Source organism: Dermochelys coriacea, chromosome 2 (assembly GCF_009764565.3).
Source record: "Dermochelys coriacea isolate rDerCor1 chromosome 2, rDerCor1.pri.v4, whole genome shotgun sequence".
In the NCBI taxonomy this organism is placed as follows: domain Eukaryota; kingdom Metazoa; phylum Chordata; order Testudines; family Dermochelyidae; genus Dermochelys; species Dermochelys coriacea.
In genome coordinates this window covers 12,795,185-12,810,557 of record NC_050069.1, presented here as the reverse complement: position 1 = coordinate 12,810,557, position 15,373 = coordinate 12,795,185, and the positions used below count along the sequence as shown (strand labels likewise).

Sequence of the window (15,373 nt, the reverse complement as noted above, 5' to 3'; positions counted from 1 at the left end):
ATGTCTCATAGTAATAATACTTTACACTTCTCTAGCCCCTTTCCTTAGGGGATAACAAAACACTTTATAAACAATAATTAAGCCTAACAACTGGAGCTGGTTGGCAATTTTTTTATAAATGGCGGGGGGGGGGGGGAGTTGCTGATAATGCCAATTTATCAAAACTCAAACTGTCTGAGGGAAAGGGTAAGCTCCCAACAATTCCCCAGCAAACTAAAAAAAAAATGTTTTGAAATTGTTGAAATGTCACATTATGATATTTTCTGAAATGAAAAGTAATGGGTTTCAATTTAATCAATTAACCTTTTAAAGGGAAATTTAACGCATAGTAAAAAAGGTCAAAATCAAAACAAAACATTTCAGTTGACCCAAACCAATTGGTTTGTCAGCTCATGAAAATTTGAGATTTCATATTTTCCTCCCAACTCAGGATGAGAAAAATATCTCGAAATCTTGAAAATCCTCTTAGGAGAAGAAAGCCACCCCCCACCCACCCCCACACACCCCATAGCTATTAGTTTTGCCAACCTGTCTGTGCCCCATTATGCTCCTCTATACATGGGCAGAACACTATCAGGTGGGAGAACTGAGAACATATACTGCACATTATAAAGTCAACGTACACCTATAGTTACATACCTCACAGCAGTATCTCAGTCTAGGGAGAAATGACAATAACTCACATCTGTCCATCTAAGGGACTTATATGCCCCCCACGCTGCCTTATCTAAGCGTCTCACAATCTTTCATGTGTTTATCCTCATATCATCCCTTTCAAGTGGAATTGTGCTATTATCCCTATTTTAGGGAGGGGAACTAGGGCACAGAGAGATGAAGTGATTTGCCTAAGGACACTCAGGAAAACTGTGGCAGAGCCAAGATTTGAACCCAGACTTCCAGAATCCCAGTCCAGGACTAGAAGAACAAGTCCATCCTTCCGCTCTAAAGCAAGGGCTGCTACTATCAGATGGGTGAACATTGTCATAAGAACTGTACCGCAATTGCTATTTCTCTGCTCTTTACCTGATCAGTGGCTGGTGTAACGCTACCAATGAGGCATGCACCGTAACAGATATCACTGACAGGTGGAAATAGTCAAACATGACAGGAACATGGTGGTGCAAGCCTCTTCTTGGATGGAAATGAAGACCCAAAGTACGGCTGCTTATCACAGGGATCGCTGGAATGTCTCTCAAACTGAAAGGAAAGGTTTACAAGGGTTAGTGAAATCTTAAGTTGTCACAGTCCACAATGGCGTTAAAGGCAGCAGACTGGGAGACCGCATGAGCTGAATTTTTATCACTTCATGGTGACAGTTTCAGCTATCAGAGCATTTACTCAGCTGATGCTTATCTCATAATTGCACTTGCAAGTAGCGGGGATGTAAATATTATTACTCTACAGTAAAAAAACAGATATGACAGAATGCAAAAGCCCATCCTGGGTCTGCCACACAAGCAGCAATCTCCTTCCTGCACACCACACTCACACTAGGGGAAAGCTTTAGAGTAGCAGGGGAGAAGTGCAGGTAGCAAGTTGCCCGGCTAATTCAAATTTCAGGACCAAGAATTTAGCACTAATCTGGATGTGTAGCACCAGACAGTCTGCTTTGCCTCAGGGGAACGGCAATAGCAAAAGAGCAGACCTGTTACTGGAGGGTTTTAAAGACCACTCAGAGCATCCTTGGATGAACAGAGTTGTTTCATTGAGACTTGTATAACTGTCTCTACCAAAATACCACGATAGAAACTTTTTTCAAAAAAAGGCCTGGTGAATAATTGTTCAGATTTCAACAGTAAAATGAAATAAATGCACTAGATTATTTCTGATTAATTGCAGTTCATTTCTCCTCCAGGCCCTCCCTGCAGCCCTGATATGTTAAAGCACTGCCACCCACCCCCAGCCTGCGATAACACAGCTCTTGTTTCATCTACACCATACAGAAGCTAAATGGAAATGGCACACGGAGCTCCACTATAAGTGCCTTGTGGGGCAGTGTATAAAGTGACTTGGAGCCAAATTAAGTGTGAAGCCCAACTCCAAGGAGCTCACTGTGGACCTCATCTAACTTCTGCTGAAGTCACTGGAAGACTTTTCAATGACCTCAGTACGCCCTGAGAGGCTTCTTCAAGCACAGCTACAAGTGTGGTTTGGCAAGACAGGTGAACTAGGAGTAATGCAAAGCTCCTGTATCAGGGCTGATCCTCTTCCCATTGAAGTTAATGGCAAAACTCTCATTGATTTTAGTGGGATAGGATCAGTCTCTTAGCCCATACACACAGAGGGTGAGATTTTCCAACTCTGCTCAGCCTTGACCTAACTCTGGCACTGACTCAGAAAAGCACTAGACATCTGCTTAAGTTCATCCTTATCCAGGACAACGTTGAAGCATGTCCAGAAAAGCAATGCTTTCCCAAATCGTGGCCCCTGGTCCCACTGAGTCAATGGGAAAACTCCTGTTGACTGCCATGGTAGCAGAGTTAGAGGAGTGCCAACCACCTCTGAAAATTCCACCCTTAAAAGAGAAAACCTCTTACTGCAAGGGGAGGGATAAGAAAAATGCCCTTGGTGGGGGAGAGGGATGGAGGAAGGGAGGAAGAGGAATGAGCAGCCACCTCTGCAAGGGAGACAGAAGCCAAATCAGAGCTCTCCAGTTTCCAAAAGACCCTTTAACTTTGACTGAATTCATGTTACACGAAGACAGAGAGTCCCTACAATATCAATGGGGCTTTTAAACAGCACTCACTGTTGTTCACTATCAGTAAAGTGCAGGTCCAACTTGAGCTGAAAATCTGCTTCACTTAATGCATCTTCCACCTGCAAAGAACAGAAGGGCTGAGTTACCTGTGTAAGCCATCTCACACAAAACCCAAGCACAAAGCAATATTTTTGTCTGACAAAGAGAGTGCAAAGAAATGCAGGAGCAGTGTGAGAAAGCTGCTGAAGTGCATATATAGAACATTTGGGCAATATAACTGGTCAGCTACAGCAGGATTCAGAGCTACTGTCCAGCTTTAGACATAAAAATATACCTTTGCTCTGAAATGAGACTAAGTTTTGATGGCGTTAGCAGCAAGCAAACTTTCACTGAATGGAAAGTGCTTCAGAATGCAGAAGGAACACACATTATAAACTTTGCATCCAGCTTTCAAACAGCTTCAGAGGTGTTCAGAGCAGGGCTATTCAGTCATAAGGTTTTGGCTCATCTCTACTCAAAAAAGTATGTAAAACATGTATCGGCAACCCTTGGCATGCGGCCCGTCAGGGAAATCCGCTGGTGGGCTGGGACAGTTTGTTTACCTGCAGCATCCACAGGTTCGGCCGATCGCAGCTCCCACTGGCCGCAGTTCGTCGTTCCAGGCCAACGGGGGCTGCAGAAAGCAGCCTGAGCCAAGGGATGTGCTGGCTGCCACTTCTTGCAACCCTCATTGGCCTGGAACGGTGAAGCACGGCCAGTGGGAGCTGCAATCAGCCGGACCTGCGGACGCTGCAGGTAAACAAACCATCCTGGGCTGCAAGCGGATTTCCCTGACAGGCCGCGTGCCAAAGGTTGCTGATCCCAGATGTAAAACATACTGGTTCAGACATGTTAATTCCCTATTATTTTACACTCAGAAATTTAAGAAGTTTGGTGGTTGTTCTCCCAGCAAAACAGTGTAAAAGGCAGCCCAGGTTGTAAAATTGACGGGACACAGCTGTTCAACAGTCCAAATTGAGGAATGTCACACCCACCCAGAACATTTGTAGTGTTTTATCTCCTCCAAGTTTAGATGTTCCAAGTAATGGAGAGCTCAGCTTGCTCTTTAGGAGATTATTAGTCTGAATTTTATTGTGAATTTACTGAGAGCAAGGATTAGTTTTCCTTCTGCATTCATACAGAACCATGAACTCTGGTGGTTCTCAATCAATAACTACTGCAGAGTCCAATTACTGACAAAACAATCATAAATTAAATAGTTAATTCTGAGGTAGTATCTTTTATTGGACTACTGTCTATTGGTGGAAGAGACAAGGTTTTGAGTTTACACAGAGCTCTTTAGGTCTGGGAAAGATACACTGAGCGTCACAGCTAAATACAAAGTGGAACAGATTGTTTAGCAGAGGTGTTTACACATATTGCAAGGGACCATTCAAGACTCTGCAGTCATAGGACAAAGGAGGGTTAGTGGGTTACAGAATGTAAACTTAAAAGCTTGTCTCTTTCACAAACAGAAATTGGTCCAATAAAAGATATTACCTCACCTACCTTGTGTCTCTAGTATCTTGGGACCAACATGGCTACAACACTGCAAACAGTTAACCCCTTAGTCTTTATAGTTAACATCCCAATGAGATTAGAAGGGAGTTCATACCTCTCAGAGCCTTTGTTGCATGCTCTCTGAAGACTCAGGAAGAACGGACTTTATCAGTTTGCAATTGGCTCACATTAGGAAGATTTGAGTTGCAAAACATTAGGGGTAAAAAAATTAAGGAAAGCTTAGATTGTGCAGAATCTGGATGTACTAAGCAGGCCAAATAAATACATCATATGGGCCAAATCTGGCCTGAAAACGGAGTGTCTGACACCCTCGTCTAATAGAGCACACCATCAGGAAGTTTTTCCTGATATTTTATTGTTAATAAAATAATTTGAATTTGTTTTTATGAAAAAGAAAATAAGATGAGCTGCAAGTTAATTTAAATTAACCTTGGAAAGAATGGATCTAGCAGTGGACCATATAGTTTGACACAATTAAAGCCAATCGAAATACATGCTAAAAATGAAAGCAGAATGTAATCCTCTAACAAGTGTCAGTTTCACTTTTCTCAACCTGCAATGCAGTGTTAGTAGAGTTTATAACAATGTCTTACATTTTGTTTTAGTTAACTGAAATACAAGCAGATATCAGTTCTTCTATTATTAAAATGCAACTACTTCTCATGCACAACACAACACAATGCATCCGATGAAGTGAGCTGTAGCTCACGAAAGCTTATGCTCTAATAAATTTGTTGGTCTCTAAGGTGCCACAAGTACTCCTTTTCTTTTTGCGAATACAGACTAACACGGCTGCTACTCTGAAACCTGTCATAATAATCAAAGTAAAGGTACTTAAACTCTCCCAAAGTAATCCGTTATTTTGCAGTGTAGCATATGATAGCTCTTGGTGGGACCTGAGATGACGAAATTCCAACCTCTACATATTGAATATTTGTCTTGAAATACCTGCAAGCATGTTTATCAAAACCAGACTTTTTAAAAAAAGTGTATTGTTGTTGCTAAAACTCAAATCACAGTCACTGCTGGATACAAAGTAAATAATTATTATATCACAAAGCTCTTGGAATTCTAGTCTGCGTTTAAATTAGGGATTCAATCCATGGACTGTGCCTGAGACAGATCAAGTCTCATCCACCAAGTGTGGATGAAATTTGGCATCTGATCTTAAGAGATGTTGAGCACCTGCTACTCCCATTGAAATCAGCAAGATTTACAGAAGAATGAGAACTTACAAGATAAGATACTGCAAAGTGCTCTCCATTCAATGGAATATTTTCATTTCAATTTTCCCAATGCAAAAAAAATGAAAAAAAATTCAGCATATCAAAATATTCCTATGGGAAATTTCAATTCTGCAGACACTGCATTTATTCCAATAGAAAAGTCCTGACCAGCTCTACACCAATATAACCCCATTGACTACAACAGGCTTTAGATCAGATTCTTTCTCCAGTGCAAATGAGGTCAGAATCAGGCTCAAGGAGTTCTAGTGTAGCCTTTCCCTACAACAACCCAACTGTTTCCCACAACTCCCAGCCACGATGGTTGGCACTAAAGATTCAGTGGAGGGGCAAATATGGCACACAGCAGGGAACAGCAAGGATTAAATGGCTTCTCCTCACTATGTGTTGTGATGTGCACATGACTAGGTCGCTCTCGAGTTAACAATGAGACCTGAAACAGGGAGAGCCTACTTGAAATGTCTTTTCCACCCTGATGACTTTAGATACCTCCAAAACACTTAAATACCTTCAAAAATCTGGTCCTTGGGGCCTTTATCCAAAACTCACTGACATCAGGGATAGGCTTTCCTTTCACATCAATAATCTTTTGATCATGCCCTCAAATTTTAGTGGAACACAGTTGCTTTGGAATTCTATATAAACACTTAGGTGTATATTCTCCTCTGGAAGACATCTTGAAAAGGCAGCTTACAAATCAAAACAGTAAGCCAATGGAAATTCTATTTCCCTATGGCCAATTTGAGGAATTGGTGCTGCGTGCCCCCAATACGCAGGTTGAGAGAACAGAAACAGCTAAAAATTGACTGTAAGGAATCCCAAATTCATGTTGGGTGGCTCTACTCTACCATCTCACCCCAGAATGCATCATTCAGTCCTATCACCATTTACTGAAGAGCATGGAACCATCTTTTTATTATTAATAACAACATAATTTATTAATTATTATTAATTATTAATATTATGTAAAAAGAATGTGAAAACCATGAGAAAATAAATTAGGCTCCTTTGGAACCCTGTGGGCTTATTCCACCTCACACCATAATTTCGAATAAAATCAAAGAATGATGCATTCTTGGATATTAGAATGAGGCAGAGCCAACTGCCACAACACTAGAGAGTTTTAATGAGGCATATTTAGATGGTGACTGGTGCACTCATTGCCCCTCCAAGCCTGATAATTGGGGGCATCTTCCACCTACTGCTGGACTCCAGAGTTATTTCCAGCTTTTTAAGTGCAAAGGATATTTAAGCTTCTCTTGGGTTATGGAAACATATCACAAGGAGAGACTCTACCCAAAATCTACCCAATATTACTATTTTTTTGTACTAAGTACACTGATAGTAGCCTATCCTCTAGATGAAATTACTCAATCACCGTTTGGCCTTGCACACAGCTTGTTTACTGGAATATTTTATAAACCAAGCTCCGACAGCCAAAATGCACAGAGGATAGTGACTCAAGCACCCAAGTGGCCCAGTCTGACTTTCTAACTAATTTTATTGGTCATTGATCAGCTCTGTGCCCCGGTGACTTTTCCACCCTTACTCATGCAGAATAGGACCTTCCTCCACTGCTTGCAAAGCTAGGTGCTACTTGATCTGAGGAGGGCTGGCAGGATGCGGTTCTACCATGTGATAAATAAGCTGTCAAACAAAGGAATGAAAAGTACCAAAGTTTCTGAGTGACAAAGTGATTGTTACTTATTATTTACAGAGTGCCAGCAGTATATCCGGTGATGTGTAAATACATAAGCCGACATGATCTCTGATTCTTCTTTCAGTTACTCCTGAATTGCTCTGGTGTGACTCCAGTGAAGACAACAGAGTTGGTATCTGTGTGAAGCCAGTGTGCGAGTGGCGAATCAGGCCCCTGTCACTTCCCTTAGGAGCTTATTATCTAAACCATGCTCCACACAACACATCATGCACACATGAGGGATGAGTTTGAGCTGGTACGAGGAATCTGGCAGGGTCATTTTCATTTTTGGCAGGACAAACTGTCCCAAATGCTAATGCAGCCACCAGCATGAAGCCACTCAACCCAGTGGAAGTCGCGGTAACTTGGGGAGAGAGATTGATTAATGACAGATTTTGCATCATGAGGGTAAATTAATTTGCAGCTAAATTTGTGAGAATTGTTTTCTGTCAAATTTCACAATATGTGAAAGGAGGGTATTTTCTCCTTCCTTCACAGTTCGTGATTGTCCATTTCTCACATAAGCATACATAAAACTAGAAACAAAATGTTTTAGGAGAGAACATAGGAGATCAATACCACGGTAAGAATAGCGGAGAGGAAGCAGTTCAAATGAGCTTACATTAGGTTTTTCTAGTAGCTTTAACTAAAACAGACCTTACACCATAACTGTTTTTAAAGCTACTTGTACGTTCAGATGAGCCAATGCCAGAACACTGAATCTGCTCCTCTTTGAATTTCAGGATATTAAGAGAAGCAGGGGAGGGGAAGAGGTTGAATTGCCAGTCCCAAATCTAACCCAGGAAACTTATTCCAGATTGTCTGCAGGACCAGAAGGGTCTTATTTTCTGAATTTCTGTAAGAGCAGCTGATCTCTTGAGATCTTTATTGTTACTGAGAGCAGGTATGAATGACAGCATTGAATGATAGTCCTTGTACAGAGGCAACATAGGGATGGGCATACCAACCAGACTGTACGTGTAAACAACGTGGGTGGAAGGCACAGCATCTCCACGCTGTGAAAGGATAAAGCAAAATTGTACAGCCGGCTCTCTAGGGAGCACAGGGATTGCTCCTTCCCTTGTGCCCACAGGGGGTCACAAACCATCCAAGAGAGAAGGTGGGGCCATGACCCTGCTCCCCCCAACCTCCCAATAGCAGCCAGCTCTGGGTGTACCAAGTGGGAAAAAAGGTTGTACTAGCCAAAAGGACGCTGCAGACTGCACACTCCCAATGTGCCCTAAGAAGCTCCAAGAGAGATGGAACAGGTCCTCCAGTGCTGGCTGGAGCACAGATGACATGACCAGCCATCAGTTTCAACTCTGTTCTAGAATTCAGCTGAAAGCCTGACATCTGGATACCGCCTGCACATTATAACAGAAAAGTATCCATTTTATTCACATCCAATGAAAACTCACCCTCTCGCCATCTAGGAGTAAGTGGACCCTGAAGTTCATCGATTCGTTAATAACAATCTCTTCGTTCCTGTATAAGATCTGAAATATTCTACTGTGCACGCTGTTCTCATGAATGCAGGCTGAAGAGAGGCTAGAGTCACCTGCACAAAACACAGACAGAGAATGGCTTTCGATTTTTGCAAAGAGATCATTTTCTAGCTTACATTTCAACTTCCAGGATTAATTAGGACTATTGTATTTATATTTGTAATTACACACTCACATTCCTAATAATTAATGTTAATGGAGCATAATGTTGTTGCAGGATAATGGTCCCCTGCTGAGGCATTTAAAGAAAACAAAGCTGCAGCAGATAGGCTGCTTTTTAAAGGAGGACACTAACATTGTTTCTAATGACGGAGATGCCCTGTAAGGTTCTCCTGAGAGATTTAGCATACTTAAGCAGCTCATCAGAACCCTATCCAAGTGACTTGGAAACTGTAAAATTTGTCTGGATATCTTCTGAGAAAGCAGGTACTTCCATGGAATACCATGGCTGGGGCAGAAATGCCAGTTCAGCTGTCCCCTTTTCGCTCCAAGCTAAAACATAGAAGTGCAATGACACCACAAAATAAGAACACAATGAAAGGAGAAGATGTCTACCCTTTTCCTAACCTCCAAAAATTCTGTGGAATCCTTGGAACACTGAGCATATGACAGCTGCCCTCTTGGGTGCCACACTGGGAACCTGCAGAGCTAAAAGCATGAATTGCTACAGTTTGAGGTAAAGATGCTCTCTAGTTAAGGCTATAACAGACTCGCATCCAAATAACAGACTGACTTAGCAGTCTATAGTGCCAACATACCCAGTCACTGATCGAAGGGTCTCTGGTGTTCAGAGACTTTCAAGGTTGTATCATAATTTTTTATAAGTATCCTCTAGTCATTTTACTTCTATTGCTTAGGAGCAACAACGTCCCCGCAAAGCTTCCTCCCATCCAGTTCTACCCAGAGCCATTCTGTGACAATGTGAATTTTAAAAACATGATTCTTGAGCACAGGACTGGCCCTATAGATTTTGTCACATAGGGTAGAAAACATTTTCAATGCCCCATCCCAAACCCCGCTCAAAATGCACAAGCACAAGCAATAAAAATATCTGCCAAAAAAAAAAAGGACCAAAAAACCCCCAAGGATTTGGCACCCCTGAACATTGGTGCCCAGGGTAGCCAGCCTGATTGCCCACCCTAAGGTCACTCCAGCTCACGTAAGTTCTGACTGGTGGTTTTCTGGAATATTATATTATTATTATTATTTACTTGTATTAGCAGCATGCTTAGAAGGCCCAGTCACAGGCCAGGACCCCATTGTGCTAGGCACTGTACAAACCCAGAACAAAATGATCCTCATTGCTTCAAAGAGCTTATAATCTAATTCAACAACTCTCCTGGCTTTCAAGCGAGTCTACTTAAAAGGTGCAGAAGTTTTGCTCCTGTAAAGAGAGGCAGAATTGAAAAACCTAAGTTTCTTATCCCTATTCTGGAAAGCTCTCAAGAGTGTGCTTTTATGAACAGGAAAGGAGTTAAGCAAGAGTTTGAAATGCTTTCCTGAACTGGGACCTTTGTGCAGATGCTTTGTACTCGTCACAGCTGCCAAATGAACAGAGCAGGCAACACTATGTCATTTGCAAACCCAAGGCTCCAACTGCACCTGTGCAAACCGGGAGGTCTGAGGGAGCACTGCTTTGTGAAACTCTGATCAAGAGGATGTGGCACTGAGTGAATTCTGCTGAATGGAACACTGTTGCTTTACTTCTCTCCAGTGGGTGGAAAATGTATATACAATTTGCAGTCCGTATCTCTGGCTACTACTATAGTGGGGCAGCATGGAGTATTTCCTATTCTCAATTTTATTTGCAAAAATTAAAATAAAAAGAGGGGAATGGTATGGGAACTCCCTAAAAGCCAAGCATGTTGCCAGGCAGATAGGCAAATGGTACTATAGCATAATAATCTTCATTGATTATTTATTTAGCACCAGTCTGTTTGGCCTGTACCATGTACATAAATAAGGACAGCCCCACTGCCAAAATGTTTACTATCTAAAAGGGTTAATGGAGGAATATGAGTTATATACAGATCAGAAAGAGTTCATTATTTACCAGGTCCATCTGGCTGAAACTTCAAACTACATTCAAGTCAGTTTTCCTAACTCTGATTTTTATCAAGCTTTTATACTTGGGAATATACAAATTATTTCCTCTACCCAATGTCTTCCCATGAGGTACCCTGGACAGCTGTTGCTCATAAGTGTGGATAATACAAAAAAAAATTATTTTGTTGCGCTACATCTGTTCCAATAGAATGCTTGAGCCAGATGAACTCTTCAAAGGTATGCAGTCATATTTATTTTAATTTAAACCTCATCATCTTAGAGATACCTGGAAAATTATATTACAGACATAATGTATTCTTATTCCTATCTGACAGACAAAAGGGCTTTGCTGTTATTTGATTTGGATATTGATATACTGGTTCTCTTCGGAGACGGAAAGTTTAATGTAATTTTCATTTCAAACACATTCCTGCCCAGACCACTGCTAGTGGATAATTGGTTTAGAAGTTAGATTTGCATGGCGGCATTAGATCCACTGTTTTTACTGTGAAGGTCAAAGTCAAAGATAGCCAACAATGCCTAAGATTCTATACAATAAGGTGAATGGATCCAATGCCTCAGGACAATGTTCCATTCAGCTTTGAAATTCAACATGTCCTATGTTCACAGAGATCAGCATTCCTAGAGGGCTGCAGAGTTTCAGAGAGGAGAGTTACAATGAACTGGCAGACTAATCCCACAAGATGCTGAGCATCATCCACTCCCAACCTACTTCAGCGACTGCAGCCTTCAGCTCTGCATCCAGCCCCATTCCAAAAAGTCACTATGCCAGAGTGTGATAGGAGTCCCCATCGAGCAGTGTGGGGTGGCATGCAGAATGCTCCACCATGCTGTATGGGATGCTGGCATCCTGTCCCACCCAGACACAGCAGAATGGCAGCATCACTGCTGTATCAAGGGTCCTCCATGTTGAAGCTATATAACTATAAGAGTTTAGGCAGAAGACATGCATGCTGTTTTAAAGGTGAAGTGAAAGCCCGTCCGGCCCCTTGGGGTCCTTTATTTCTCCTGCTAGTATAGATGACATGGCTAACAGCTCAAGCATTATAAAGAACACAGCTCCTATTCTGTTGAGATGTTGGCAATCCTATCATTAGTGCTAAACATAGAAAATCAAGGGGCCTTAACTAGGGTTGCCAACTTTCCAATTGCACAAAACCAAATACCCCGCCCTGCCCCAACCCTTCTCTGAGGCCCCACCCCAACTTGCTCCACGCCCTCCCTCTGCCACTTGTTCTCCCCCACCCTCACTCACTTTCACGGGGCTGCAGCAGTGGGTTGGGATGCAGGAGTGGATCAGGGCTCCAGCTGCAGGCTCTGGGGTGGGGCCAGAAATTAGGAGTTCAGGGGGGACTCCAGGCTGGGGCAGAGGGTTGGTGTGTGGGGGGGTGAGGATTCTGGCTGGGGGTGTGGGCTCTGGGGTGGGGCTGGGGATGAGGGTTTTGGGGTAAAGGAAGGGGCTCCAGGCTGGGGCAGGGGGTTGGGGTGTTGGGGGGGTGCGGGCTCCAGGAGGGAATTTGGGTGTGGGAGGGGAATCCAGATTGGGGGAAGTGGTTGGGATGCAAGGCAGCCAGGGAGGCTTGCTGCAGTGCCCAGCCAATGGGAGCTGCAGAGCCAGCGTAGACAGAGCACGGAGCCTCCCTGGTCGCCCATGCGTCTAGGGGCTGCAGGGACCTGGCAGCTGCTTCTGGGAGCTGCACGGAGCTAGGGCAGGTATTAAGCTGCCTTAGCCCCGGGCCCCCACTGCGCTGCTGAACGGAGCTTCCAGGGTCCCTTTTCAACCGGGCATTCCAGTTGAAAACCGGACACCTGGCAATCCTAGCCTTAAATCCCAGTAGGTTTCATTTGCCAATTTATCTGCGCAAATGGGAGGATTTTCATCATCTAATTCATTCTAGTATCAGGGGGGTAGCTGTGTTAGTCTGTATCCACAAAAACAACAAGGAGTCCGGTGGCACCTTAAAGATGAACAGATTTATTTGGGCATAAGCTTTCGTGGGTAAAAAAACACTTCTTCAGATGCATGGAGTGAAAATTACAGATGCAGGCATTATATACTGACATATGAAGAGAAGGGAGTTACCTCACAAGTAGAGAGCCAGAGTTGACAGTGCCAATTCAATCAGGGTGGATGTGGTCCATTCCCAATAACCTCCTCATCAGTTATTGGGAGTGGACTACATCCACCCTGATCGAACTGGCCCTGTCAACACTGGTTTTCCACTTGTGAGGTAACTCCCTTCTCTTCATATGTCAGTATATAATGCCTGCATCTGTAATTTTCACTCCATGCATCTGAAGAAGTGTTTTTTTACCCACGAAAGCTTATGCCCAAATAAATCTGTTCATCTTTAAGGTGCCACCGTACTCCTTGTAATTCATTCTAGTGTCATAACTGCTCCCAACTTGGGTGTGAATTTTTGGTACACTTCAGCTTGAATTTCATGCTGTGTGTGTAATGTACACATATGTGTGCATGTGCACAGACACACATTCCGCTCACCCTCCTCAAAGTTAATAAAATACATCAATAAATTAAATGAAAATTAATACAAAAAATCTGGACAGAGACCAAGAAATGTTTTTTTTGTTCATTTTTTTTGAAGGAGGGGTTGATTTAATGCAAACCTCCTGGTATTTAAAATAACCTCATGTAGCTTTTGCGGGGTTCAGTCTCATGCAACTTCTGCGATGGGGAACACTGTACCAAGACAATTACTAAAAATCCTAGGACTGATCAGCCTCATGTCCTTATTTAAAAGAACTCTTCTGTATTTTAAAATGTCCTGAACCCTTTTTTCCCCCCTAAAGAAGGATTTGTTTTTTAATTCCTATGGTTTTGAATACAGTTAAGAGCCATTTAATTACACATTTCCCATCATGCGATGGGGCCAAATTAGGAAATAAACAACATAAAGCTTCATCAGATGTTACTCTTTTCTGCCTGGCAAGCTTGGCTCTCTGTCTCTTTCCCCTGTGGGGATAGCTAGTTTGTGTCCTGATCCTGCAAATGCTTCCACACATGTCAAATTTTAAGTATGTGACTCAAAGTCAATGGGATTACTCACATGCTTAAAGTTGGGCATTAGTGTTTGCACGTTCGAGGCCCTGGTCTGTGTAAGTGCTTACGTGGTCTCCATTGTCACAGTGTCTAACCTCACAAACACTAATTCATTAATTCTCACCGCACTTCTGTGAGGTTGGGAAGGGTTTGTAATGCCAGTCTAGACTGCACATGGAGACACAGACAGATTGAATGACTTGTCTAAGATCACACAGGAAGTCTGCTGTAGAGCTAGGAAGTGAATTCTACTCTTCTCCCGTGTCCCAGGCCAGTGCTTGAACTACACAAGATCTCCTTTCCCCTATATAATATAACCACCACCAACGCATCACATATTCCACTGCCCTGTAACTCTATAGGTTTCTAATAGGCAATAACGAGGGCTTGTGTTTTTCAGGGTATATTAATTTCACATTTCAGGGTTCATTTTTAACAATTTTGAGCTCTATGTAGATATCCATAAATTGTTTTTTTTTCAAGGCTGTTTCAGTACATACGTGATGTACTGCTTCAAACAGCACTACATTAAAACACACTAGGGAACCTTTATTGCACACCAGCAAGGCCTACATGGACCAATTAATGTGCAACATTATTTAGAAATCACCCCCCGCTGTAATCTGCATTAGTACTCCATGTAGACAAGCCCTTAGATACATGCTAGGGAGCAGTGCCACTACTCACATAAACAAACAGCTGTGGGAAAGGAGCAAAATCAACACAAACTGAATAACCAATTCTGGTGTTTATTGGATAAACACCAATTTCTTTGTGTGTGTACCGCAGCATTTTATTGGTGTTTATCAGTTCAAACCTAAAATCAGAAAACCTAGATATAAGACACCATCAGAAAAGCCTTGGAACTTGGCCCATGATTAGTTGTCTTAACAATGACTAGTTTGCCTAAAGCAATCATTCCAATGGGGGGCGGGAAGGAACGTAACCCTTAAGTAACAACAGACGTCTTTCCTACAGATTGGAAGCAGCAGCAAAGCTCATCAATGAAAATGCTGAAATGTGTGAAAAGTATGTTCTCCCCAGAGAAATCTAATTATGATCCCCACCCAGAAGCAAATTATGTTCCACACAACATACCTATTAGTCTCTTTGCACTAGATTGACACAGCCCTTTTAATACTGCGCAGGGAAGGAAAAGTCCCTTATTCCTCCCCACACACATTTAGTCCTGCTCAGATTGTGACCTCATGTGAGGACTGATAGGATTTGAACCTGGGTTTTCAGGGCTACTGGGTAAATAGCATCCTCATGCTGTAATTTAGCCCCTTCCTGCAACACACAATCCTCAGAGGTTGCAGGCCACGGGAAGTTCTGCCTCTATTGATCTGACTGACAGTTGTCTTAGTGACCTCTTATTGGCTCCTTGATCCCATAGAAGCCCATGGGGTATACCAGGAAGTGTCCAGCCAACAATGTAAATCCCTAGCAAGCTGCCATGATTACCATGCTTTTCTCCTTCTGAATTGGGACTGATCTCAGCTCTGACTTGGATCTTGACTGCCAATTGATTCCCAAATC

At 42.7% G+C, this 15,373-nt stretch overlaps 1 protein-coding gene across 1 annotated transcript in view; it reads right to left on the bottom strand.

Moving 5' to 3' along the window:
• The window catches only part of FAM135B (family with sequence similarity 135 member B), a 343,944-nt gene that overhangs the window by 120,431 nt on the left and 208,140 nt on the right, over positions 1-15,373 (bottom strand). The window contains exons 4-6 of the mRNA XM_038390454.2: positions 8,620-8,759; positions 2,747-2,817; positions 1,024-1,197 (exon numbers count right to left, since the gene is read on the bottom strand). Of these exons, the coding sequence (XP_038246382.1) occupies positions 1,024-1,197; positions 2,747-2,817; positions 8,620-8,759 (385 nt within the window). The remainder of the gene's footprint in view (positions 1-1,023; positions 1,198-2,746; positions 2,818-8,619; positions 8,760-15,373) is intronic.